Source organism: Astyanax mexicanus, chromosome 20 (genome assembly GCF_023375975.1).
Source record: "Astyanax mexicanus isolate ESR-SI-001 chromosome 20, AstMex3_surface, whole genome shotgun sequence".
Taxonomy (NCBI): domain Eukaryota; kingdom Metazoa; phylum Chordata; class Actinopteri; order Characiformes; family Acestrorhamphidae; genus Astyanax; species Astyanax mexicanus.
The window spans coordinates 25,956,195-25,984,065 of NC_064427.1; the positions used below are offsets into that span (position 1 = coordinate 25,956,195).

Genomic DNA, 27,871 nt, shown 5'->3' on the forward strand with positions numbered 1-27,871 from the left:
CAGTGAATTTTACATTTTAGATTAATATCAAACACATCCAGACAATTAAGGGACCCGTCATCTAAACCTGATCAATTTAGATGGGTGATTTGAGGTGATTTGGAATGAGCTGGAGATTCACAACATGAAGGAAAAGCAGCAACTAGTGTTCAGCACCTCCAAGAACTCCTTCAAGATGCTGAGAAAACTATTCCAGGTGACTCTAACTGATGAAGACACTGAGATTAAAATACCAAGAATGTGCAGATCTGTCCTCAAAGAGAAATGTGCTGCTTAGAAGAATCTAAAGTATAAAACACATTCTGGATTGTTTAACACTTTTTTATTTACAGAATAATTCTGCATGTGTTCCTGTAGAGCTTTAATACAATAAAATACAATATATAGTAGATACAGCTGATTGCAATAGATGAGGATATTACATGAAGGAAAATCAGACATTACAGAGCAGAGAGTACGCACTACTTTATTCCAGGATATTAAGGCTATAATCTTAGTAATATGTCTGAATGTAGGCTGTGTTAGAAACATGAACAGCCTGTGTGAGTATGAAGAACACTGCAGTTCACGCTGATTGATCAGTACGTGCTTTTGGTCACATCCATCTCCCTCAGCGAAACGCATCGATTACTCTGACTCAATTAGCCAGGCTGATCCACAGAGATTCAGCGAGCCGAGCCGCGACGGAGGAGCTTCAGCGACAAAACACACAACCAAGGTGAGATTTTACCGCTTTAAAACCCACAGAACTGTACTTATTTATTCTGTATATACTTCTACACACAGTGTAGGTGTTGTAAGTGTCAGTTCTGTGAGAAAGAAAAGTTAGTTAGCTGGATTAAACTACTCTCTGAGTTCTTCACGCCTTCTTCACTCTCTGTTTCTCTTCCCAAGTTCACTCAACTTTATAACTGACGCTGATAGCCCTGTATCAGCTAGCATACTGGCTGCTAACTTAGCCTAGCTAGCGTTAACTAGTTAAAAACACGTTAAGTTACCTAGCTAACATTGCTAGGTTAGCTGTTATTAATAGTTAGGGCTGTGTTTGAAGGGAGTTTTTGTTGTTAGTGGTCTTTTTGTTTGTGGAAAGTTCCCTTTAGCAGCTGGTGTTATGTGTTAAAATTATGTTAAAATGTTAAGTTAGTTAACTAGCTGACTTAGTTAGATTAACTAGCTAACTGGTCAGTGGTGTGTTAATGCTGATTGGTTCGTTAGCTAGTTAACAAACGTTTGATAAATAGCGTTAACTACTTTGTTATAAATATTCTAGTTATTTAGATAGCTAGCTATAAGCAACAGAGATGTGTTTTTAAAGGGAGGTTGTGTTTGTAATGGTTTGTTTGCTTGTTTCTGGAATGTCCCCTTTAGCAGCTGGTGTTCTCTGTTGAGATTCTGGTTAAGGAAAAGGGAGTTAACTTAGCTAACGCTAGGGTAGTTAGCTAGGTTAGGTCGTTTACTAATAAGTTAACTAATAAGTTTGCTAACCAGCTAGCTAGCGTTCACTAACTGGTTATAAATATGCTAGTTAGCTATTAGTAAGTTAATAGATAGTTAGAGTTGGGTTTAAAGAGAGTTTGTTGTTAATGGCTTGTTTGATTGGAAAAGTTAACATGGTTATGTTAATTCATTGGTATGTGGTCTGTTTTCAGTTAAAAGGATTAAAAACCGTTGCTAGCTAGTTAGCGTTAACTAACTAACTAACGCTAGTTAGCTAGCTACGTAACTAACGTTAATTAGTTTGTAAACCAGTTATCTAACGCTAGCTAGCTGTTAGTAATAGAGTTGGGTTTGAAGCGAGTTTGTGTTCTTAATAGTCTGTTTTTTGTTTCTGGAAACTTTCCCTCAGCAGCTGGTGTTCTGTGTTGACATTCTGGTTGAAAGTAGTAGCGGTGGGCGATATGACCCTAAAATAATATCACATGGAATTTCCAGGATAATGATACTCTTAGCCATATGACAAAACACTCAATTAAAAAATATTTTAAGAATATACTACTGCATGATACTAATAATGCACTCCAGATATATCCATATATCCACTTGTAAATGATACTAGACAGATAAATATACATCTTTGGAGGAAAATATAGTTTTTTTGATTTTACCAAATTGAAAACCTCTTGAATATAATCAAGAGGAAGATTAATGATCACAACCCATCAAACCAAGCTTAACTGCCTCAGGAGTGGCATGAAGTTATCCAAAAGCAGTGTGTAAGACTGGTGGAGGAGAACATGCAAATATGCATGTAAACTGTGATTAAAAAACAGCTTTATTCCACCAAATATTGATTTCTGAACTCTGCATCTTTTTTGTTATTTCAGCCATTTCTAATTTTCTGCAAATAAATGCTCTAAATTAAAATTTTCTTTTGGAATTTGGAAGAAATGTTGTCTGTAGTTTCTAGAATAAAACAACAATGTTCATTTTACTTAAACATATACCAATAAATAGCAAAATCAGAGAAAGTGATTCAGAAACTCAAGTGGTCTCTTAATTATTTTCAGATGTGTATAATGGGAAATGAGGACAGTGTGAATTTTTATTTTGCTAAAAAAAAGTAGTACCCTGATGTGATAATTAGGGTTGGGCGATATGGCACGATATGTATATCATTCATGATATTCAAAAAACGTTGGTGATATTATTGCATACAGTACAATATGCCACACATCTCTTCGCTAGGTTAGTTAGCTAACTTAGGTAACTAACTAGCTAGTTAACTGGTCTGTGGTCTATTTTCATTTAATGGAAAAAAAAACATTGCTAGCTAGCATTAACTACCTGGTTATAAATATGTTAGTTAGCTATTGGTAATAGTTAGAGTTGTGTTTGAAGGGAGGTTGTGTTGGGTCATATGGCTTGTTTGCTTGTTTCTGGCTATTTTTCTTCAGCAGCTGGTGTTTTGTGTTAAAATTCTGGTTGATAAAAGCTTGCTAGGTTCATTATGTAGTCTGTGGTCTGTTTTTAGTAAATGTAACAACCCTTAACTAACCTTAACTAACTAATTAATTAGTTCATTAACTAGCTAACGCTAGCTGAATAGCAAACTAACATGAACCCCAGTTGGCCACCAGCTGTGCAGGTCGGTTTCAGCAAACATGGATATGTTTAAAAACATTTTGACAATTTGTTTTTTTGCCCCCTAGCTTCAACTATTTACCAAAATGTAAATTTAATTCCTTTTTTAGTGTTATGTTTAATTCTATGTTATTCTCCATTAAATGTTGCTAAGCTGCCAACTGGGTATTCATGATACCATATAATAATGTTAGCTACAAAAATTTAATATCAATGATGTGTAGTAAGAAAGTAAAACTACTTCATTACTGCAATAAAATTATTTATCTGTCCGTTTTCCTATCCTAATTCCACTTTTACTTCACTACATATTTCAGTCAATTTATCGTGCTGCATCGTTATTCGTTACAATTATATGTTAGGAATCATTCCAAACCCGCATTATGTCTAAAATCAGGGCAATATCAAGGGATCAAGCTGATCTTATAAAAAGACCACGCTGCTCCCGTTCTGCCTTTCACTCTGTCAACATAATTTTGATTTAAAATACCAATATCTTAATGGGTGCATTTAATGGAGTTAGCCTTAGCTGTAGACATCTGTACACACATCTTGGGCCACCTTAAACCCAGAAATTTCACCTCATTTCCACTTTACATTTATATTGTAATATTACTTGTGGGATGGCATGTTGGTGCCAAAGTTTCAAGGGACCTGTAATTGTGGGTTCAATCTTTATTTACTTACTTGCTTACTGAGTTTTTGAGGTGTTTTCTTCATGTTTTTTCCAGTACTGCAGTTTTCTCCCACCTCCCCACAACAAAACACACATAAAGGGACAGACTCTGGACTGTGAACATAATGGTATCAGCTGATAACGACTGTCTGCTGTTATTCAGAGCATTATTAGTCCAAGCTTTGCTCAGTTTTATTTATAGTAAATATTGAAAACTGGTCCACATTTTCCACATGATAAACTGGTCTACTTTTCAGACCCAGCACACATCTGGAAATAGCCTGGTGCCTGTAGCAGGGAGGGGAATTGAGGCTTGGAGCTTGATGCAGTTTGCTGATTCTCCAGCTCAAGCACACCTGCTAAACCTGGCAATTAGTGAATGAGCTGAGTCAGGTATGTCTGTGCAGGAATCACCAAACTGGGCAGGTGTTGCCACCTCTGGCCTGTTGCAACACTTATATGTGAGTTGAGTTCATTGAATCATTTCTATAATTGGAGTATTGAGGCTCTCCACAGTCTTGTGGGGGTGTAATATAGTAAAAATAACTGTTATTGCATAAAACTACTCCCAGTGAAAGTAATGGGGATGTAAAACAGGACACTGTAAAAAAAAAAAAAACACTATCTGACTATTTCTACTATTTTCGCAGTTTTCTAATTTTTTTCCCCTGAGGTCCACATGACATTTGTATGGTTTTACACCCCAATGTGTAGCAAATGCTCATTCAATTCTGATTAAAACTGCTTTCACTTTTTTTCAAGTACAGCTGGACAATAATTCATTATATCAATATATGCTGAACAATGTTTCAATAATGTAGATTTGATTTGAACACATCTTCAGCATTTTAGTATATATAATATTCAGCATGTATCACTGCCTGATGATTATTACAGGGCACATAATATGAAATTATATTTCAGAAGTTTCAGGTTCACCCTTTTGTTGTGTGCATTCTTCGCAGATTTTCTGTGGCTTTTTATTGTTCATATCTTTATCAAAGTTATATTGTACTGACCAGAATTAAGAAATATAATGTGATGTTAGTTGTGTCTATTTTCTGTGTTAATACAGAATTTTAATCTCTGACTCTATAGTAATGCATTACTGTAGACTGAGGTATTACAGTACTTGTCTACCTTGATTACCTTGTTGTATGGGTTATGTTACTTTTTGATGTAATGTAAGTTTGGCAATTGTTCTTTCTTTTGTGTCTATGGGCATTTTGTTTGTTTGGTCTTGTCCACGTAAAGCTAACAAAATTTTTAAATAACAAACCATATGAAAACATTCTCTCTGCTGTAAGAAGATCCTGTGTGCTGGACTAGTGTATATTTCTGTACAGTTTAACATAGAACCACAGCAGAGAGGGCATTCATTTATAGCTGTAGTAATTATTTGCTATAGAACTAGATCATATTGACTAAAAAGTTGCACTGTTTGACAGTGCTGTTGAATATCCTGATACTGATATAAAACGTGATAAATTAAGCTTCTAACATAGTCTTAGCTCCTTAAAGGTTTTTACGGCACTTGGGTTGACTGCACTTATTTTTCCCAGGATAAAGAGTGCCTTTGCTGGGGACCTCACTCTGCCTCCAGTCCAGTCTGTAGAGTTAAGAGCTCCCTCTGTTGCTGCATGTGGGTAATGCAATTAGTGTTTGCTGTTATTCACAATAGTACCGTAGCCCTTATGATGGGTTTATTGTAAAAACAGTAAAAATACAGTTTATCTTACAGCTTTACTGGGTAATACAGCAAGTTAAAACAAACATGCAGAATGCTGAATTAGCCGTTAAGCTTTACAGAGTACACCTGATAGTGTTCTGTATCATTTTCCTGAACTGTGTGAACTCTCTAACACCGATCTGAAGTATTAAGTAAAATCTGTGTTTTTCCATGAGTGTGAACAAGAATCTCCACACTACTCAGAGGCTGTAAAACACACTGTTTTTCATGCCTTTCTAACTGCTGTAGCTCCAGCTCAGCGCTCGCCTGCTTACGCTCGTTCACAGGGTGCCTGGCTGTCGGTGCACGGGCGCATGCAGCTGTTACCATAGTTTCCTCCCGGCCGACTCCTGTGTGTGATGATGATGTCAGCGAGCATGCTGATCTCGCTCGCCCTCTATCTCTCTCTCTCTCTCTCTCACACACACACACACACCCCCCTCTCTCCTGTATCTCAGTCTCGCTCTCCCCAGTGACTCATTGGCAGCAGAGAAGCAGCTGTCCTCTCTCCTCTCTTTGGCTTTCTCTCTATCCTCCGTTGGTGCGCTCCAGAACCCGATGTGACAAGCAGGTAGGCAAGCTCAGCCCAGGCGGTCTGCGGGGGTCTCCCACCTCCCAGTCTGCGGGGGTCGCCCAGCTTTCGTGTGACTGTGGTGGAAGCCCAACGGTCTGTTGCTATTGTGGTTTTTCTTTTTAATGCTGAAGCTGAAATGATGAAGTGAAGCTCAGTTCTATACAAAGACTGTGTGTGTGTGTGGTTTATGTTTATACATGTGTTTTTCTCTTTATAACTGTGAATATAAAAGCAGGTTGAACAGGTTAGGGTCTCCTGTACGTGTGTGAAGCTTGCATTCAGAGTGAAAGAAGAGAGGAGAGAAGAGTGAAGGGAGAAAGGAGCATTTGATTGAATCTGTTGAAACTCAGCAGTGTGTCAGATTGATGTTTGCAGTTGGCAGTGGTGTGTGTTGTAGCGGAAGCTGCCGCGATCAATACAAGATTGCTTTTATGATGTTTCAAGTGGCTTTATGGCTTTTCTTCTCCAGCTTCTGACAAATGTCCGTATATATCTGACAGTGTTTCTACTTTCCACAGCCATTCAGATCAGATCAACTCAGATCAACACTTATATTACCATAGTGAACATAGTGAAAAATGCTTAGTTTTATCCCAGAAAGCTGGAAAATCAAGTGACAGAGGCAGGAAATTTTTAATTGAGGAAAACAACACTATGTCTCATCATACAACTGTTACTGATACTGCTCTGTGTGCAGTATCTCTGTTCACATTGCATCGCACAGTCTGTTTACTGTCATTATGTGCAATATCAATATCTTTTTATTTACTATTTATTTATTTACTGTTAACCTATGTGAATTATCACTGGTGACTGATTGCCACAACACTTCCACACTGGTGAACCTTTTTTATATTCATATATTGTACTTTATAATTTCTTGTACATAAAGATTTTTTAATTTTTTGTGTATTTCTTGACACTTCTGTCTGACATTTAACAGTACTGTCTGTCTGTCTATCTATCTCGTAATACAACAAAAATAAGTGCAGCATGTTAATAATTAAAATTTCAGCTCATTATAGAATTCATAAAATATTTATAGAAGTGCAATATTTGGAATCATTCTGTCTGTCTCTGTGTAACTCTCTATCTGATATGGATGCTTTTCATATTCTTTGTCTTTAAAAAAACACGTACGTCTGTTCCGTTTATATCCTCTGTGAGTCATACTGGTGAGGAAATGTTGCGCTGAACACGTCCCAGTGGATCTGAAGGTGTTTGCTGTTTTTATGAACTGGGCAGACTGAAGAAACTGGATTAGTTTACTGTTGGTGTTTGGTTTCTGTGTTATACTTTTCTCAGGGATGTTTTCCTGACCTTTAAGCTTTGGTAAGAAAATAGCTTTTGCCTCCAGGCTCTCTTTAATCACACAGTCTAACCTATTATACATCTGACAGGACCAGCTGAAACCTGGGACTACCGCCTTCAGGAAGGGATTAGGATCTAGGCCGTTGTGTTTTAATGAATTTGTTATAGTATGAAAGGGGAATGTCCCTGCGTGTTTAGAATTTTCTGTGTAAATAAATTGGTGAAAAACAGTATTTAGAACCACTTACGTACCAATGTGATCTTGTGTATATCGATTATTTCAATTTCTTTGTAATCATTGTGTGTCGTCATGTGGCTCCACCCTCTTTTTCCAACATAAAAGCAGCATGGAGCTTGTCTGTTGCTGTGTCAGTTGTTTATTAAAATAATATATAGTATATTATTGAAATCGAGATAAAATGGTTTATTAATTATAGTATATATTACAAATATTGTAATATTGTACTTTGCCTTTCAAGATAACTGTATGGTTTGTATAATGTCAGTATATTTTCCCAGAAATAATTACGATGAGCACTATTGTTGTCATTTTAAGTCCATGTGATGTCACTTAATGATACCATAAAAGCATAATAATGTAATTACGCTTGTTTCAAAGAGCAATAAACGTTTAGTTTATTAAAAATATTTAGACAGTAAAATTGGAACATAAAATATTTTATATACTTTTAAGTAAACACACTGGAAAATATTGAGGACAGCAAGTAGTTTGAGGTTCTGTCCACATATTGTATGGTAAGTCAATAATTGAATTGTATACTGCAAAAGGCCAAATTTCTGCAATAATTACTATGCTCACAATGTTTATCATAGTATTTTAACCCACAGACAAAATGCATCAAAAGTGGCAGACTCCTGAAAACTACTGTTTAGGTAATTTCCCATACTTTTAACTAGAGCTGGTCAGTATGACGATATTTGATTACATTGTGATAAATGTTCCTATTGTATTTACAATATACTTTAATAAACATATTAAGGATGTGCTAAAAGATCACTGACACAACTGTACATTTCTTTACACAGAGTATTTTAAATCTGATTAAAAATCACTGTAATCTTCATGATAGAGTATCTGAATTGGGTTTTTTTTTAAACTGGCAGCTTTTATACTGTTCATATTGATATCAGAATTATATTGCATCGACTAAAATTAACATATATTCTGATATCAGTTTTGGCCATATTGTCCAGCCCTATTTAGTACAGTAATACACACCATAAAACAAGAGTAATGAGACACCTACTCATGCATTGTTTCTTCAGAAAAGTAATCATACATTGCAATATTTTGTGATTTGCAATATATATAATGATAAAGGAAATACAGGAGTTTTGTCAGAATATATACAATATATACAGAATATATTTTTTATATATGTCTCCAATATAAAAAATATATTATTTATTCTCTCTGTGCATCAAATATTGGCATAGAACAAATATATATTATGAAGATACAATCTGCCTCTGGTTTGATATGTGATGGAAAAATGAAAACTGTGTGAATTTTTTTTTATATATATATTAAGAGGTTGCAGCATTGCGTGTGTTACGTGACATTGCACATCCTGTGATGCGACTGTTGTGCATGCGCCCTTTGCAATGACAGTGACTAATCTGTAAGCACATTTATTACATTACATTACATTATATTTTTCCAGAAGCTTGTTGTGTGCATATTTGCATGTTTGTTTGTTCTGTTTCTGCAAGAAAAGTGATCTAGAGGGGCACTTATTGGTTATATATAGTGTGGTTTTTCATTTTAGATTGCACTCTCATTTTAACTTGTTTTGTATTAATTTTAATATGAATTATTACTTGGGTCATTTCATGTAATTTCTATTTGAAATCAGTGTTTTTTTAACCTCCAAAGGCATCGTTATCTGGGTTTTGTTTAAGTATGTATATTTATGTAGCTGTATTTTTCTGTATTGTAGATTAGCTGTTATTTGCTTATATTGTTCCCTGTGGATACCCTATCGCTAGTTACACACGGCCCCGTCTCTGATGGTTAGGCCCTGCATTATCTCTGAAAGTACACAGCGACGCTGCTGTTCTGTTGACTCACTGGCTTCCTGGTTGTGAAAGAGCGAGGCTGGTGCCACTCTGGCATATGGACACTCACTGCCTGCTGCTGGACCGGCCTCTCCGCCCCCAGAGCTGCTTGGCAACATGTCTGTTTCTCTGTCCCCCTCTCTGTATCTCTCTCTCTCTGTCTTTGACTCTCTGTCTCCTCCCTGCCCAGACTTTGCCGCATGGCACAGCTCCATGCTCTCAGCGTTACATACGCCTCTGCTCTTGGCTCGCTGGAGCTGCACTGGTGCAATGGGACAGAATGATCAGACTGATTTTCTCTACATTGCTGCAGTTAGACTGCTTTATTTAGAATACTTGATGTGGCGTGGAAGTCCTCAGCTGTTGCGGAATAACAGACATTCCAGATTCCAGTTAAAATTCCAAGAATACCAAGGCAGGTTTATGTGTGGGAATAAAGATTTTTATAAGATACATAAAAGTGAAAAAGATGAACTTTAACTGCTCATTCAATCTGTCCACCGATACATTCTTTCATAAACTCAGATGTTCTGATGTTGCACAAGTTTTAGAGAATGTGGGAAAATCCCAGAGCACACTAGAGGTGTGCCATATCGCATCGTACACAGTAGTCTCTTCAACATTTTAGAATATTGTGAACAATATTATACCCTGAAATATCGTGCCATATCACTCACCCCTAATCATCACATCAGGGTACTACTTTTTTGCTGTTTTTAGCAAAAGAAAAATTCACACTGTTTTCATTTCCCATTATATATCTTCTAGAGACAGATTACATCTGTCTGGTGATATGACAAAACATTAAATTAAAAAAAATATTTCAAGAATACACTACGATGATATGGCACACCCTTGAGATTTTAAAAAATACAAGAATTTTATCAGATTTGTAACAGAAGTCAATGATCCAGAATGTCATGTTACTAATAATGCACTCCAAATATCTCCATATATCCAGGATTAAAAAGTAAAATTAATGATACCAAGAGTATTGGTAGCATTGGTAGCAGTCCCGGTCACAGGATCCCCTTTTTCTCAACTGCAATAAATTAGTTTTCATCATTACCCAGTGTAGTAATGTTGCTTGAACTTAGTCTTAGAATTTGTTTGTTTAGCAAAAGACCTGTCATGCAAAACCTGGCCAGCTGAGGTGTTCTAAAACTTTTTGACCGGTAGTGTATGTATAATTCAGCCCTGGTACAATGGGCATCAACAGAGCTAGCGGATACCACCAGGGACATTCTGAGCTCCACAGTGCAGTTCTGGATGGAATTCCACAGACCCTCACAGCAAGTGGTTGATTCTAGTAAGCACATTTATTATTAAGAGACATTGCAGAGCATTACAGATCATTACAGAAGCCCTGCACGGTGATGCACTGCCTTCATAATGCCTGGAAAGGTTATTGTGGCATTCAGCCTGGCACACAATGTAAAATAAAGGAGTTTTGGCCAAATGTACACCATGCTACAGTTTAAGTTGGGGTTCAATGGGATCCTCTGTAAGGCCTGTGCAACCTAACAAACACTGCTACTAAAGAACAGATAGTGGGCAGAATATGAATAGGTCATTTATTTCAGTGCTACTGTCTCAAGCTTAACTCATTCAAGTCTGCCTCTTTCATCACTCATGGAGTTTACTGAAACAAAGCCAGTTATTCACCGTCCACAAACACATCTCTGAGTGTCTCTCTGAACGAGCACTGCGTGGGAAGATCCTCATCGCAGTGAGCCGGGTGGGCTGATGTGTTACTGGATGATGGATTGATGTTATAGGGAAAAGTCCTTATTTACATAACGGAGGGCGCGCAGGCCTGTGCACTGTCAGTCTGCTGGATGTCAGCCGCGACTGCAACGCAGTGGAGGAGCCAGACAGGGTCCAAATGAAACAGTGGCCGTGTCTAGGAGACTCAGTCAAGCACTAAATGAAGAGAGTGCTCGAGCCGCTGCGCTCGACAAATGTTTGATTTAGCTACAATGCTGCGTTGTCATTCTGGGAGAGATAAATCGCTGATGGTCGCACAGAGAGCGATGTCATGCTTGCATATACGCACTCGGGTGTTTAACGGCTGCTCAGTCTGTGTGGTGGATGTGACTTAAATAAGATGTTTTGGAGGGCACGTGTAAAGGACATAACAGACATTAGGTCATGTCTGAACAATACAAAAAAATATTTATCATTATTTATCATGGTATGTTTTAAGAGGTTTTGAGAGTGTGTTGTATGGGGTTTCATTATAAACTTAGTGTTGGTTAACTGTATGTAGAACAGAATAGTGTGGGAGAAGTTGAAATTGCATTGCTTGACTTTGTGTTTGTGTTTTTTTTTTTTTTTCCGCCATCATTGTTTTTTAATCCATTCCGACAAAGGAAATAAAAAAAATATATAAATATTGATTTGTAAATTATTTGTGTATCTACTAACATTATGAAATCTGCTACTAGTAACTCCCAGATTTGCACAGAATAATTGGCAACCAAAAACTACTGTTAAAAAGCATGTTGTTTTGCCCTAATAATCCCCTTTCAACCAAAATAACTTTGGTTCTTGAACTTGTTCCATTCAGGCTTAAAAGAACCTTGGGTAGGTCCCAAAATATGTCGTCAACAGAGAAAGTTAAAAAAGGACTTTTGCTTTGATCTGAAGTACCTACTATTCTTTGGTTCCAGCTGAAATCTAGAGTTTCAGGTTCTAGAACCTATTTTTGTTGGTGGAAATACGCTTGTTTCAAATTGAGATTTAATGTCATTTTATAAAATTTGTAGCATTTTATTAGAGAGAAATTTGCATCAGATCATAATAAACCACCCCTTCTTGTAGTTTTAATCTGCACTCATTTCAGTGATATATGAGTGAATCTAAAAATACCCATCCTGATTTACTCCAGTGCTCTTTATTTATCTGCCTAATTTCTTTACATCATACGACCCAGAAGAAGAGTACGCGGGTGAGGCAGCTAGCTGGCATTACGCTTATTTCCCACAGTCCATGTGGAGGGGATTACTCTGCTGAACAGTCCACGGCATAAGGAGGGTAAGCCTGTTTCTGAGGAGCTGCCAATCCCACCCCTCTCTACACTTTCTCTCTGAATGGACTGTGTTCTCGGTCGTGTGTTTGCTTGCCTCTGAGTCTGAGTTGCGTACACCCCTCTCGTTTGCTTGGTGGTACAGGCTGTTTGGCATCTGCTTTCGCAAAACAAGTGTGCTTTATGTTCTCACAACTAGAGTATGAACATCTGTTCTCCATGCAGTTCATTTCATTCAGGCTGGTGTCTCTGGGTGCTGAATGGAATGTGGATGTGGAGTAGGAATACACAGTTTAGTATAATTTGTTAATCATTATGATTGTGTTATTTTTTTTCTGCTGTATGAGCAGTATTGTTTACAAACTAGTTTGTTTCATTTCTGAACAGGTTTACAACTGGTCACTTACTATGTCTTGGGTATCAAGATTAGGGCTGCAACAATAAGTCAATATACAGCTCTAGAAAATGAATAAGAAAACACTTTAAAAGGATGAGTTTCTTTGATTTTACCAAATTGAAAACCTCTGGAATATAATCAGGAGGAAGATGGATGATCACAAGCCATCAAACCAAACTGAACTGCTTGAATTTTTGCAACAGGAGTAAAGGCATAAAGTTATCCAAAAGCAGTGTGTAAGACTGGTGGAGGAGAACATGCCAAGGTGCATTAAGACTGTGATTAAAAACCAGGGTTATTTCACCAAATATTGATTTCTCATTTTCTGCAAAAATGCTCTAAATTACAATATTTTTATTTGCAATTTTGGAGAAATATCCGTAGCATTGAACAACAATGTTCATTTTAAATAGCAAAATCAGAGATACTGGTTTAGAAACTGTGTTTAAAACGCATACAAATCTGATTATGCATTTGTGCCACATGCTCTTACAGTGTAAACGCATCAATCTCTCCATGACACATTACTCATTCCAATTAAAATACCAGTAATAATTGCTGTACAGAGAGCAAATATTTATATTGTGTCTCACACAGCTATTAGATTTTAGTCAGACTAACCGGAGAAACAATTGTTAATTTTTTTTATCAGTATTGTGATAAATTCTGACCACCTGCCTTAAGCGATGTGCTGTTGTTTGTTGTGAAGTAATTCTAGTAATTATGAAAGAATAAAAGAAAAATGAAAGAACAAAAAATGAAATCTGATCTGACTATTCACATTCATGGTGCATGGCTACGAATTTGATACATGTATGACCACACATGAAAGTAACAATGACAAATCTGATTAGAAAAGATTGGATTTGACATGTCAACACTACTCTGAGAAAATCAGGTCTGTGTCAAAGAATCTACTTTGAGACACTTTAGTCTGGTAATGTGAACTAAACCTTTTCTTTTTGGGAATGAATCGGATAAGAATATGATTTGTGGGCATTCAAATTAATGTGAACAGTCAGATTGTATTTCATTCTTCTACTTTAGGCTTTACACATGTAGTTTGTAATGTAATAAGCCAGCACTTTTTGTTAATAATACAATTTCTTGGACAAATGTGTTTACATTACAGACAAAATCAGGTTACTTACATTTATGAACTTATGAAAGCTCAAATCTGAGTTGAGCCAAAAAATTTGACTTGCTTAATCAGGATTGTAAATTAGTAGAATGATCTTGCAGCTAAAATCAGAGCTATTATCTGGTACTGCTGACGTCTGTCTGAGGAGATGTAGGGAGGTGTAATTAGCAGCTGACGGGGCTGATCTGTTAGTAGTGATCAGAGATTGAGATAATTGATGTTTAAAAAAAACAAAACAATTTAATTGTGATGATGTGCAGTGCAGTGTGACATGTGGCATAATCACGATTTCTCTCTGTTTCACTTTTCTCTCTCTCTCTGTCTCTCTCTCTCTTTTTCTCTCTCGTTTACACTCCAAAGAGCTGTTTCACATCCCAAAATACTGTTGATGCCCCCTCAGTCTGGTGGTCAACAAGAGCAAAGGACAGTGATTTTATGGGATTCTTTTTGCTGGCAGGAGCTGTGATTGGATTAGTGCTTTCTGGCGGGGTCTCGGTCTCTCTCTCTCTCTCTCTTTCTGTCTCTCTCTCTCGTTCTGTTATTTTTTGTCTTGCTGTGCTTCTACAGACAGCTCTCATCCCCTCTGTATGTATTTTTCATGAAGGACGAGCAGGAGGACAGAAGATTTAGCTGCTCAGAGAGATTTGGGGCACTGGTCTTTTTTCCTCCTCTCCAAGCTAAAAAATGGTTCTGAATAGTGCTGAAAAAGGTTCTTTGAGTCGTGACTTGTAACAATTGTGGGACTCTTTTCACCTAAGCATCATGTACTAGTGCACATGGTACATTTCACTGAAATGGGGAAGAATGAATTTAGTGAAATAGTGTGCTAAATAATTAAAATTCTGGAAGCAAACATCACACCGTCTATAAAAATAGATGAAGATGAAAAAAGGATGAACCCTTCCCCAAACCATCCTTTTTAATTTTCTGTTTTTACAGATGGTATGAGGTTTGCTTCCAGAATTTGCAGCTATTTATTTGAATCTTTTTTTTTTCCTTTTTTAAGATATTAATATAATTCCAGTGACACCGTTCCACCATTCCAGATTGTTGAGTCTGATTGTGTGATACAAGCTTTTTAAACAACTGTACAATTTCTGCATGTCAAAGGGATTTTTGTTTTACATAGAATGGGGTGCAAAAACTTGTGGACACTTGTTATGTTATTTGTATATGATAATACAGATTCACTGGTAACCCCCAACTAGCCAGATTGGGTATCATAGTAGCCACCTTCTGAAATTTAAATAATAAGCAAATGACCTTGCAGCATCATATCAACTATGTAGCAATATCTTATCAACCGCCTAGCAACATCTAATCATCCCCCCCATCTACCACTTACCAATACCACAGCAACTATAAAGCAACACTAACATGAATTTAGCAACTTCTTATTAACAACTTAGCAACACCAAAGCAACCCCCATCAACACTTTAGCTCCCATCTGACGACATCATGTCAACCATGCAGCACTATAGCAACCCCTAGTTGCAACTTCTAGTAACATCATATCAACCACTTAGCAACACTGTAGAACCCATCTAGCAACACCGTAGCAACCCCTGGTAGCAACATCAAATCAATCACCTAGCAACACAATAGCAACCCTACAGTAACACTATAGCAGCCATTTGGCAACATCATATCAACCACTTTGCAACACCATTGCAACCCCTAGTTGCAACCCCTAGTTGCAACCCCTAGTAACATCATATCAACCACATAGCAATATCACGTCAACCACCTAGAATAATTTATCAACTCCTTAGCAACATTTTATCGTATTAATGACACTGCCACATTGTATCAACCCCCTTGCAGCATTTTTTCAACCACATTTTAGCAACCACCAAGCAACATCTTTTCAGCCATGCAACATCTTACCTGATGCCAGCATCATTATCTGGTATCAATAACTTAGCAACACCATAGCAACCACCTAGGAACCTTTTATCAACCAAGTGCCAACACTATAGAAGAAATTCAACATCTTATCACCTAGCAAACACTATACAACCAGTACGGTACTGATGCTCATTATTGACGTCAGTTTTAATGCTGTACAGCTTTCTCTCTTAAATTAGAATCACTTACATCATCATTAATCATTCTAGATCCAGTCATCATTTTCACAGCTTCTTCATCTCCTCTTGATCACTTTTAACCTTTGAAACGTTGTTAGAAAGTTAATTAGAATCATTTACACTAATATACGTCCAGATTGGCTTTATTTTAATGAAATGTTGAACTTCGATTGGTTCCAGCCTTTTTAATGTCAGTGTAACTCATCGTTCCTTTTCCTTTTTTTCCTCTGATTGTGTTTCTGCAGGATGTGACAGAAGCCCTGACGCCTTATCTGTGATACGAGACATTCGACCTATAGAGGAGTGAGAAGCTGCACGTTTCCCTTCTCTCCCTCTCTCTCTCTATCTCTCTTTCTCACTCACACTTCCTTTCTCTCTCTCTCTCTCTCTCTCTCTCTCTCACATCCTCTCTCTTTACTCCTTTTCTGCTGCCTCCTTTCTTTTTCAAGCCACTTGCTCAATCTTTCTCACTATCTTTCTTTCCCTCTCTCCTCCCCATTCTCTCTCTTTTTCTCTCTCTATCTTTCGTGTTCTCCTCGTGGTGACAGAAAGCTGTGGCCCAGCTGTCTCATCTGAACAGCGCTCACCTGACTCTCAGACACGGCCGGCGTCTCTGGCACTTTCAAGCTGAGCGAGCGAGGGAGGGAGTGAGTGAGTGAGAAAGAGAGAGGAGGGGGAGGGAGAGAGAGAACCTGAGGGCAATCCTACCTCTGTTTGTGTTCGAGGAGGGATTACGGTGGAGGTGAAACAGAGGCTGAGTGCCGCGCTGAAATAGCAGCAGATCTTGGTTGTGCCGCATGGAGCCGGGGCAGGACTGATGCTGTGAGAGGTGCACTCTGCTCAGCTAACCAATCAATCCACTGGCCATCATCCCAGCGCTCTGATCTGACCCACCCAGACACCTGAGAGAGAGAGAGGGAAAGAGAGGGAGAGCAGAGATGGGATTCCTGGTGTGGAGCATGCTCGTACTGGCTCTGGTCAGTCAAAGCCATGGCTACAGTGTCAGAAGCCCACTGGATAGGTTCAAAAGGTAAGTTGTTCTTTTCTACATAGACTAATTTACAGAAATATCCACACACACACACCAGAATATTCTTCATCTGTTAGTAATTTGCCAATAGCAGATTTTCGTGGAAAATTTTTATTAAGTTGTTCATTAAAATGAACATTAATAAGATCACATTTTGCAAACTAAATAAATCCATCTATACAAAATGCATGGCCGATATGATTGTGATTTGATTGTGTGAAACTTTTTAATAAAACACTTAGTAACACCTAGTATTATCATAGCAACCACCTGGCAACACTGTAGCGTCCATCTGGCAACATGTTATCAACCACCTAGTATTATCATAGCAACCACCTGACAACACTGTAGCGTCTATCTGGCAACATCTTATCAACCATCTAGCATCGTATCACCTACCTCTTGATCACTTAACAATGCCACAGCAACACCATATTAAGCAACACCATAGCACCCATCCAGCAACATGAAGCCAACCACTTAGCAACTCAATAGCAACCCTTTAGCAACACTGTAGCAGATTTTCTTGGCTAATTTTGATAACTTGTTTACTAAAATGAACATTAATAAGTTAAAATAAATAAAGCCACCGATACAAAATGCATGGTCGTTTGTACTTGAACTTTTTGATCTAAAATTATTTGGGTTAAATTATCATCATTATCATAATCATTACTATTATTAGTGTTATCATTATTAGTGTATGATAGTAGCACCCAACCATCCAGATGCTACAACTGCAGCTACCACAACCACAGCTACAACTTTTACCACAACATCCACCTAATGACTCTTTAGCATCCTACTTGCGACAGTGTATCAGCCACCTAGCAATATCATACCACATCAACCACATAATAGTATAGGAGGTATTCACCTAGGCCAGATTTTTATATTTTTATAGATTCTAGAATAGTTACATTTAATATATATTAATATATATATATATATATATATATATATATATATATATATATATATATTTTTTTTTTGTAATATGATTAATATGTGCGTAATAACATTTGACAAAATGTTATTAATTTTTATCTATTTATGTATTACTATTGACATCTTTTTATATAACTTTTTTTTATTTTTGTTCTTTGTAATCTGATACCTTGGCCAGTCACGTGATCAGCCCCTTCTCTACTTCTCTTCTCAAATGTTCAGTTAGTTTCTTCATTTCTAGAGAATCCCATAGGAATTAATAAGATGTGCAATTTACTATTTTTGCACAGCCAATTTCGTCAATAGCAGATTTTCTAGGCCAATTTAAATGTTATTTACTGAAATGGACATTATTAATCACAAAGTCTGCACACTAAGAGAACCCACTGATGTAAAGCATTCAGCAGAGCATAAGTGTTTAAAGATAACTACAGCATCTCTGACCATACTGCACAGAACTGTAGAGAATATTTAAATGCAGGTGTAAAATTGCATGGAGTAAACAACTCACAAAATTAACCTGGTTCAGTTTGAAAAAGCTTGAGGAAAACAGGCATCTTTTATAGTACCATAGAAAAAATTAATAAAACACAGATACTCAATCCTTTCACTTTCTCACACACTGCTTTTGAGTCTGCAGACATTTGCTTCAGCAATGCCTAGGTGAGGAGAGCTGGGACAAGTTGCAACTCGTGATGTGCATTCCCATTCCCAAGTCTCTTTTCAAACTATCTGTTTATCAGCTGAAAGAAACAAGCTGTACAGGGCTAGCATAGTAATGCTAGTTGAGCTATCTTTGCCTTGTCTTGCCTTTGCCTTGGTCTGTCTGGCTTGTCCTTCTCTGTGTACTCCCATGTAAATTTATGATTGCACCTCTGCAGTAAATGTGTAACTAGGATAGCACTGCTAAAATAAATGTATGATTAGATAGCACATCTTCTCGGAAAACTGTTTGAAAATAGCAGTTTTGTAGTTGCTTTGTCTTTTATAATAAGTAAGACAAAACTACATACATGTTGCGAAACTACAGCAACCCTTAAGGTTTTAAGATTTTCTCTTTTAAATTAAAAGCAGTATTCCTAAATGAGGAGGGGGCAAAATATTACAAATAAATAAATAAACAAATAAATTACATCAGTAAGTTCATTTTATTCTAAAAACTTGGTGTCTGGTAGTTTCTGGGACATTTTTTCGGTGATGCCAGATTTCGGAGATATCAGAACGTTAAAAACCTCATCTACACTTTTACTCATTAATGAACCAATGAAGCAGAGTTTGAAGAGAGAAAAAAGAGTCCTTATTAAAATCATCAGATCCATCTCCAAAATGCCTGTTTTCAAAGTACTTTTCAGCATTCTTGGTACAGTTACACATTCTCACAAAAAACCTACAGATTGATGCTTTAAAAACATGCTTTAAATGTAGCCAACCCTATTAATACTAAACCCTATAAGTAGGCCTGTCACAATAATTGCAATATTGGTTTATCATACAATAAATGAACATGACCTCAATCATTTTTGATAATCGTGATATCGTCTATTGTGTTTATTTGTATGGTTTGTTCACATATATAACAGTAACCAGTATTTTAGCCAGTCATGTTTCAATAACTGTGACTCCATACACACAGTGTGGACTAAAGTAGGTAAAGAAATAAATATATAATTCCCAAACTAATTATAATAAAAGATTAATTCGAATTTTGTTGTGTTTTAAAAGTGTATAATTGCTTTTTTTACGCTATTCTGTTATTATTACGTCAGTGGCATTTAATAGTCTTAAAATTACAAAAATATTGTGTATCACAATAATTTCTGGGACAGTTTGTCGTCCACAAAAAAAATCATATCGTGACAGGCCTACCTATAACTTATATAGCGTTTGCCTTTGGCTAAGTTTTCCATTGTGTCTGATTTGACTGCTGTCTTCTGTTATGTGGTTTAGATTTCAGGACTCAGCATGGTCTGACCCGAACGACTGCTCCCAGGCCAGGCAGTCTTTGGTCATGTCCAACCCCTACAACTTCTCTGTGGACATCCGCATGCCAGGGGTCGTCCCATCAGCGGTAAGCATCATCTGTTGATTGGATGGTTTATATAAAGAAACATGAGAAATGTTTTGAAAAAGGGAATGATCAGAAACTCTGTGTGTTGCTTTATTCATGAGGAAAAGTTGCAAGCTAGAGTTTTGGAATTTGCCAGGATTGTCAAATGGAAGCTGTAGTTTTAGTCACGACACTGCATTGGCATGCACGGGGGCTGAGCTGCTCTTTATGATTGGGTTGGCTGACGCTGGTATCTTCAGGGAGAGCGTGAAGCAGGGCCTGGGGTGGATCTCCTGCAGTGTTTGTGTACTTCTTATTGATCGGACTGTAATGTAGTCATTAGAGCTTGACTCATTGCTGCGGACAAAAGCTAATTCTCGCTTCTGGCTGCTTCCCTGAACGTGGCTTTGTTATTCACAGCCCTGCTGAAGCCAGTCTCTGCTACCCATGAGGGTAAAGGGAGGATTTTTTTGGAGCTTAACGAAGTCGTAGGTGAGGACGGCAGCCTTTTGCATCGGCCTCCGGCTTTATTGACTGATCTCCAGCATGTGAAAGTTTGAGGGGCTGGGAATGGGGCGCTGCTATTATTATTCTCAGAGCAGGTCTATGAGTCATCGGCGAGTGATTCATCGCAGACTTGCAGTGATAACTCTGCTGCTGGGAAAAGGAAGAAGAAGAAGAGGAGGAGGAGGAGGAAGAAGAAGGGGGGGGGGGGTGGATGTAATATCACCGAGGAAACAAGACTTCAGCCCTAGTGGCCAGCTTCATCTCTATTGAGCTATTGATCAGCTGGGTTTGACCTTTACCTGCCTCAGGAGGTGCCGCTGAAGTCGACTTTGTTCAGTTGCTTCTCTGCCCTCTGGGTTGGGTTTTTTTCTACACTTGGGGCTTTGGTTTTTTAGGAGTGAGACGCGTGACAGGTGGGATTCTCACTAATATGTTAGCTGGGATTAGCTCCATCCCAAAGTATAGGCATATTTTGCACTGCACAATATATCACTGTACTTCCTGAAGCCATCACAGTGTGCACATGCTCAATAATCATATCGCAGGATGTGCAATGTCTCGTAAAGCAATCAAAAATATATATAATAATTTTTTCCATTCCAGGTTCTTCCCGAATGTAATTTATTTTACTATATAGAGTGCATAATTAACATTATGACATGCATCTAGGCTCTTTACATTAATTACATTCTCGACTACACGGACAATGTATGGACATGATATTGTCCATTATGTTGTTCTTATCAAGAACAGTAATATGTGATTATATTATTATATAATTGGAATAGGAATTAAAATCTGGGACAATATATAATCCAAATGAAAATAGCTATTATAACAGGCCTTGTTTGTTTCATTAACTCATATTAACATTATTTTAACGTACAGCAATTTATATTCCAGTAAAATAAAATATTGCAATGTATTTTTCTTACAATATGGCTGCTAAATCCAAGAAAGCTGCTACAATGTGAAGCATCCAGAAATGCAGCTAACGTCAGAGTGAGTTTAAGGACACAACTGATGTATCCTTCATTTTAAAATTACATGAAGTTGCGGTTATAAGTAGCAGCACCTTTCTGGGGATGTCATCACAACGCATGGTTATAATGCCCGTATCTGTAATCAGTAGGGTAGTCCTACTAAGGTCCTCATCTACCTCAACAGCTATTGCAGCTATTGTTTGTTAATTCTTATAATAATGTTGATCCAGCGTTGGTATCTTAACCAACCACAGTTCTTTATGCTTTAGATGCAACATGCCAGACTTTCCAGATCTTGACATGAGGTTGTAGAGGTTCCTAATGGTGTCCATGCAGCTTGAATATTCTCACACTGTTCCTGCAGATTATGTCTTAGAGGTATGTAAGAGTAGGCTGACACTGTTTCTGATAGCATCCTATACATTTCCAATGGGTGATAGTTCAGGCAGTGCTGCTGGCTGTAGCATAGTATCTGTGTGTCTTCAAGGCAAGCTCTTGAGACAGCATCAGTATGTGTACGAGCATTGTCCTGTTCAAATAACCCTCATTAATGTAAAGTAGAGCTGTCAAAGTGCCTGTAATATATTAGATTGCACCACACACAACAACACTAGGCCTTCTGAATGCGTGATGTGTTACATGCGTGATCTTCACTCATGAATTAGTTGGTTGAATCCACAAAGATAAAATTGGCACTTATCACTAAAGATGACCCACTGTCATTCTGAGTCACTTCATGACAGTCTGATGCAACTACCCATCAAGTTTCCTTCCTGTCAGTTGATTCCTTCTGCATGCAACTAACAAATTTTGAGGCTGTATAATGTGTATAATCACAGTTTTATTTCAGTATTTCTATCTGATTCTTAATAAAGCGTGTTTATCTCTCAAGCAGTGCTTGTTTGAAGATTTCCCCTGATGTTGAGATAAAAATAAGCAAAGCTCGGCTCCTGCCAAACTTCACTTAGCCAATTGGCTGGAGTTAGCGCATTAGTTTACTCTCGCCACAACGCAATGGAAAACTCAGCCCCTCTCACAAATTGATTCGATCATGTTCTCCTGCAGCAGGAAGTCAGAGGAACAGATAGCCACCAGCTATCAGCCAGAACCGCCAACGACCCGCTGTCATGTTCCCTACTAATATGTCGCTGAATGGTTGTTTTCACTGAACCTCATTTTCTCAGTCACACATAGACACTCATACAAAAACACACACAAACACACTCACAGACACACCTTTGTATGCTGTCAGTGGCGTCATCCCCGGTGCGAGGCTGATGGAGTTATTTTCAGAACTGTGCTTTGACTTGTTTGAGCTGGCGGGCGATAAAGAGGTCAGAGAGAGAGAGGGGGTGGGGGGGAGATACAGGAAGAGAGAGAGAGAGAGATAGGAGGGAGAGAGAGAGAAAAGAGCAACAAATAGAGAAAGAATGTGAGCAATAAATAGCTATAAACAATAATGGGAGAGAGAGAAAAATAAAAGAGAAAATGATTAGAGAACAAATGAAAGAAAGGAAAAGGACAAGAAATAAGAAAAAATAAAAAGGAATTAGAACAGAGACAAAGACAAATAAAAGAGAGACTGCTAAAAGACAAAAGAGATTAAAAAAGGAAGAAGAGACGAGAGTGAGAGAAGAAACAATGAAAGTAAATGAAAAAAGAAAGAATGAGAGAGAGGCAAGAAAGAGGGATAGAAAAAGAGTAAAATAATTGCGTGAGAATGAAAAAATAGATAATGAAGGAGAAAAAAATTGATAGAGAAAAAGATAAATAATTAGGGAGATGGGGTGGGAGGGAATATGAAGGAAAATAATGATAGAAAACCATGAGAGAAAATCATGAGAGAAGAAATGAAAGATTAAAAGAAAAAATAGAGTTTTGAGAAAGAGATGGAGAGAGAGAAGTATGCATAAAAACAGTGAATGAGAGAATTTTGGAAGAGAGAAAAAAGAAAGAGTCATGAGAAAGAAATGGAAAGATGAGAAAATGAGAAAAAAGAGAAAAGAGATGGATAGAAAAAAGAATGAGAGAAAGGAAGGGAAAAGATTAAAATAGAGAGATAGATGGTGGGGCAGAAATGATTCGAGAAAAAGAGTTGCAGAGAGTAAACAAGGGAATGGGGAGAGGAAGAGAGAAATTGGAAACAAAGAAAAAAAGTAGAGTAAGTTAGGAAAGGATTAGATATGGAGGACGAAAATTATGAAGAGAAAGAAGAAGAGAAAATGAGAGAATGAAAGTAAGATAGAGGGACAGGAAATAGAGAATTAGAGAAAGAGAGAGAGAATAAGAGAAAGAGGGAGAGAAGGAATGCACAGAGAGAATGAAAGAGTGTTAAATGAAAGGAACAGATAGAGATTTAAAATGAAATGAATTAGAGAGAGATGGGAACAAAGAAAGAATTAGAGACAGAGAGAGAGCAAGAGAGAGAGACTAAGAGAGAGACAGGGAACAAAGGAAGAATTAGAGCAAGTGGATAAAGAATTAGAGAGAGAGAGAGAGAGAGAGAGAGAGAGAGAGAGAGAGAAAGAAAGAAAGAAAGAAAGAATTAGAGGGAAGAGAGTGAAGCTAAAGAAAGAATGAAATAAAAATAGAATGAGAAAGAAAAAAGATAGCTAGAGAGTGAGACAGAAATAGAATGAGGGAAAAAGAAAGAGAGGGAGGGAGAGAGAGTGTATGAGAGAGAGAGAGAGAGAGAGCAGTGTGAGTGTGGAGTGTAGTGTAGGCCTGGTCCAGTCTGTCAGCTCTGTGATTGGATGATTGGATTAGGTGTGTAGTTTGGGGCTCTAGCTGAAGTGCAGGCTGGCAGTGGCGTGTTAGTGTGTTGGTCGAGCTCAGTCACAGAGAGTGAGATTTAAGAGCAGAGTGCAGCAGCGTGTCAGAACAGAGCGGCGGGACGGGGTCCGCCTGCACTCGGCGTCCCGCTCGTCCGCTGCCCATCTGAATCATGTCAGCAGTCTGCTCTCGTCTCTCCGGCTGGCTGCGGAGGAGAGAAGCGCTCAGCGGCGGAGAGAGACAGCGGCTGCCTGCTGCCCACCCTGATCACTGAGTCATAATAACAAGTTTCACTTACACTCGGATACAGAGAGTGTGAGTGTGTGTGAAAGATGGGGGTTCAGGAAATGACCTTAAACGTCAGAATTAAGAATCATAGGAACACGTTACTGGGTTTTTTCAGTGCAGAACATAAAGACTGGTTAAGATTTACAACACTGACTCACTATTTCATACCAGCAGTGTGCATATGTTAACTGTGAGCTGTGAGTTCAACAATGAAAGAGTATTTACTGTTGTAGTGTAGTGATAAAAAAAACCCTCTGAATGTAATTAACAGGAAGATGGATGATCACAAGCCATCAAATCAAGCTGAACTGCAGGGATTTTTGCACCAGGAGTAAAGGCATAAAGTTATCCAAAAGCAGTGTGTAAGACTGACGGAGGAGAATATGCCAAGATTCAAAACCAGGGTTATTCCACCAAATATTGATTTCTGAACTCCTAAAACTTTATGAATATGAACTTGTTTTCTTTGTATTATTTGAGGACTGAAAGCTCTGCATCTTTTTTGTTATTTCAGCCATTTCTAATTTTCTGCAAATAAATACTCTAAATGACAATATATTTATTTGATATTTGGGAGAAATGTTGTCCGTAGTTTATAGAATAAAACAACAATGTTCATTTTACTCAAACATATACCTAAAAATAGCAAAATCAGAGAAATTGATTCAGAAAATGAAAGCGCAGCGTAAGTTCTACTATAGACTCCAATGCTACGTCACCTAATTACCTATCCAATCAGATTTTCTCTTCTGCTTTAAATAACGATCACTCATTCAGTACCTTGCTGCATTTCAGACGCTGTTGGTCGCTCTTCCTGACGTTGTCCGCAGTTCTCTCGCTTATGTCCCGTTCTCGCTTCTAGTGTGTCCGACCGGCGTCTCGTGTTGGCCTCCTGTTGCTAACCTCCTACTGCTGGCCGCTTTGTCGTCGGACGCCTCCCGCTCCTACTGACGGCTGCTGCTCCCCACGTCCGGTCAGGCTGTGCACGGAAGACGCAATCTGCTTGCCACGCGCCGCGCCGTTGGCTGGCGGCCCGCTACTCTACCCCCTCCTGCTCTGTCCCGCCGCCGCCCCAGCCCACTGTCGGAGATAAGCCCCGGCTGTCCCGGTCCTTCAGGCGGTCGCTGTCTCGGCGTGGAGTTCGGACTCTGGTTTGGTCGCTGTCGAAGAGCGCTGTGGATCTGCTTCCGGGTTGCCTCTCCCTGTAACGCAGTGTTCTGTCGTATTGTGCAACCCGTCGTGATGTGCTTCTCGACGCCAGTGCCCATGCGCGGGGCCTTTGTTTGTTTTCTTATTTCGTGGTTTTCTGTTAAGTTGTGGTCTCCCCTCCTTACTCTTAACTGTCCTCCGATATTTTGTTTCGGCTTTATTGTATTCCTGCTGAAGCATGTTTGAATATGGGGCTTTTTCTAGCGTTTTTACTTTATTTGTGTACTAGAATAGCGCGGTTCGATAGGGTGGCAAGTTGTAACTGAGCACCGGTTCACCCGGCCCCTCTGCCTTCGCTCCGCCTCCCCTGGCCTCTGCTGCTGCTGCGGCTGGCGCGGACCTGCCCGTATCTTTCTCCTCTGGCGCGCTCTCCCTGGAACTTTGACTTTTGCTGAGCTGACTGGCGCGCTCCTGCCTGGATCTTCTAATGTTGCTGTGCTGCCTAGCGCGCTCCTGGTTCGTTCGCCGCTACTGCGCTGCTGGTGCGCTTCTGTCGGATCTGCTGCTGCTGCTACTGCGCTGCTGGTGCGCTTCTATCGGATCTGCTGCTGCTGCTGCTGCTACTGCCCTACCTGGAGCTTCTGCCGGATCTGCTGCTGCTGCTGCTACTGCCCTACCTGGAGCTTCTGCCGGATCTGCTGCTGCTGCTGCTACTGCCCTACCTGGCGCTTCTGCCAGCTCTGCTGCTGCTGCTGCTACTGCCCTACCTGGCGCTTCTGCTGGATCTGCTGCTGCGCTGCCGCGTGTGTTTCTGCCTGGGTCCTCTGCTGCTTGGCCTCTTCCTCCTCCTGTTTAGCTACTGCCGTGCCTGGCCCGGCTTTTGGTAGGCCGTTTGTTTCTGCTGATGCTGCTATGGTTTTCCCCGCGCTTGCGTGCTGTCATCCTACAAGGTAAGGTTCTTCTTTTGCCTTCCTTCCGAAGCCCGTTTGCCCCCGGCGCGTGGATGGTCCTCTTCACGGTCTTTTGACCTTATGGCTGGCCGCTCTTCTACCTCTTTTCTTTTTCTTTTTTCTGTTCTGTCTTCTGTTCGCTGTTCTGTTGATTTTCCGGACTTTTGACTACATTCTAACATTCTACCGCTCACTGCTTCCTTCTTCCGTCGTCTCTTCCCCGACCTCGCCTCCCTTACTGTCACGTGCAGTTACTCATGATTGGGTTTTCACGTATTCGCTTCTTCGTCATATTTTGTATCATGTGCATGTTTGTGTTTCTCAGTGCTTTCAGTCTCTTGCGTTCCATGTCATTGCTCCTTGCACTTTGCTCCGTAAATTATTGATGGCAGTTGGCAACATCTACTGCTCTGCCTAGTTTACGGTATTCATAATGGTAATAATATTGATAGTACTAATAGTGGTAATGGTAGTAATATTAGTACTAATAATAGTGATATTGATAATAATGATGCCGATGTTACTCTTTATTTTGTAGCACCTTCATACGTTTCAATGCAGCTCATCGTGTGCTGTACATGGAATAAGCACGAAAAATAAATATGTAATGGTTCATAATAATGCTAGTGGTGCTAGTACTAATTAGACATAATGCTAGAATACGAACTGATGTACAATGAATTGTCCAACTGTAGTATATTATTTATTGGTATATTTATTTATATAAACCATACATAATGATAATAATAATAATGGTACTGCTGATACTCTTACGAATTATTGTACCTGTAAAATGGATTAGTTGTTAAAGCTTAGTTTAAAGGAATATGTCTTCCTCTGCGTTTTAAACCTGTTTGCTGCTGACCTGCTTCCCGGCTTATCTTCTTCTTACCTTTTCTTTTCTATTTAAATCTTCTTATCTTTTCTGTTCTTCTGTGTTTTGATCCGTATATAGTGTGTTTCTTTATTCTTACTGTTCTTTATTTCTTATGAATCGTGCTGTTGCTGCTGGATGTCTACATTTCCTTAGGGCTATTTCATATCTATGTATCTGTATCTTTATCTGTCTCTGGGTTCGCGATTTCGCTTGGGT

General features: G+C 38.8%; 1 protein-coding gene across 6 annotated transcripts in view; it reads left to right on the top strand.

Moving 5' to 3' along the window:
• Positions 1-620: 620 nt before the first annotated feature.
• pam (peptidylglycine alpha-amidating monooxygenase) overlaps positions 621-27,871 on the top strand; it is a 116,394-nt gene continuing 89,143 nt past the window's right edge. For 2 of the 6 annotated variants that reach the window (XM_022665560.2, XM_022665564.2), the window contains exons 1-3: positions 5,950-6,057; positions 16,350-17,134; positions 20,030-20,150. In XM_022665560.2, the coding sequence (XP_022521281.2) occupies positions 17,043-17,134; positions 20,030-20,150 (213 nt within the window). In that variant the 5' untranslated portion in view covers positions 5,950-6,057; positions 16,350-17,042. Of the gene's footprint in view, positions 719-4,066; positions 4,151-5,949; positions 6,058-16,349; positions 17,135-20,029; positions 20,151-27,871 lie in introns of those variants that run through there. The other 4 variants (XM_022665563.2, XM_022665562.2, XM_022665561.2 and 1 more) reach the window with 4 other exon arrangements.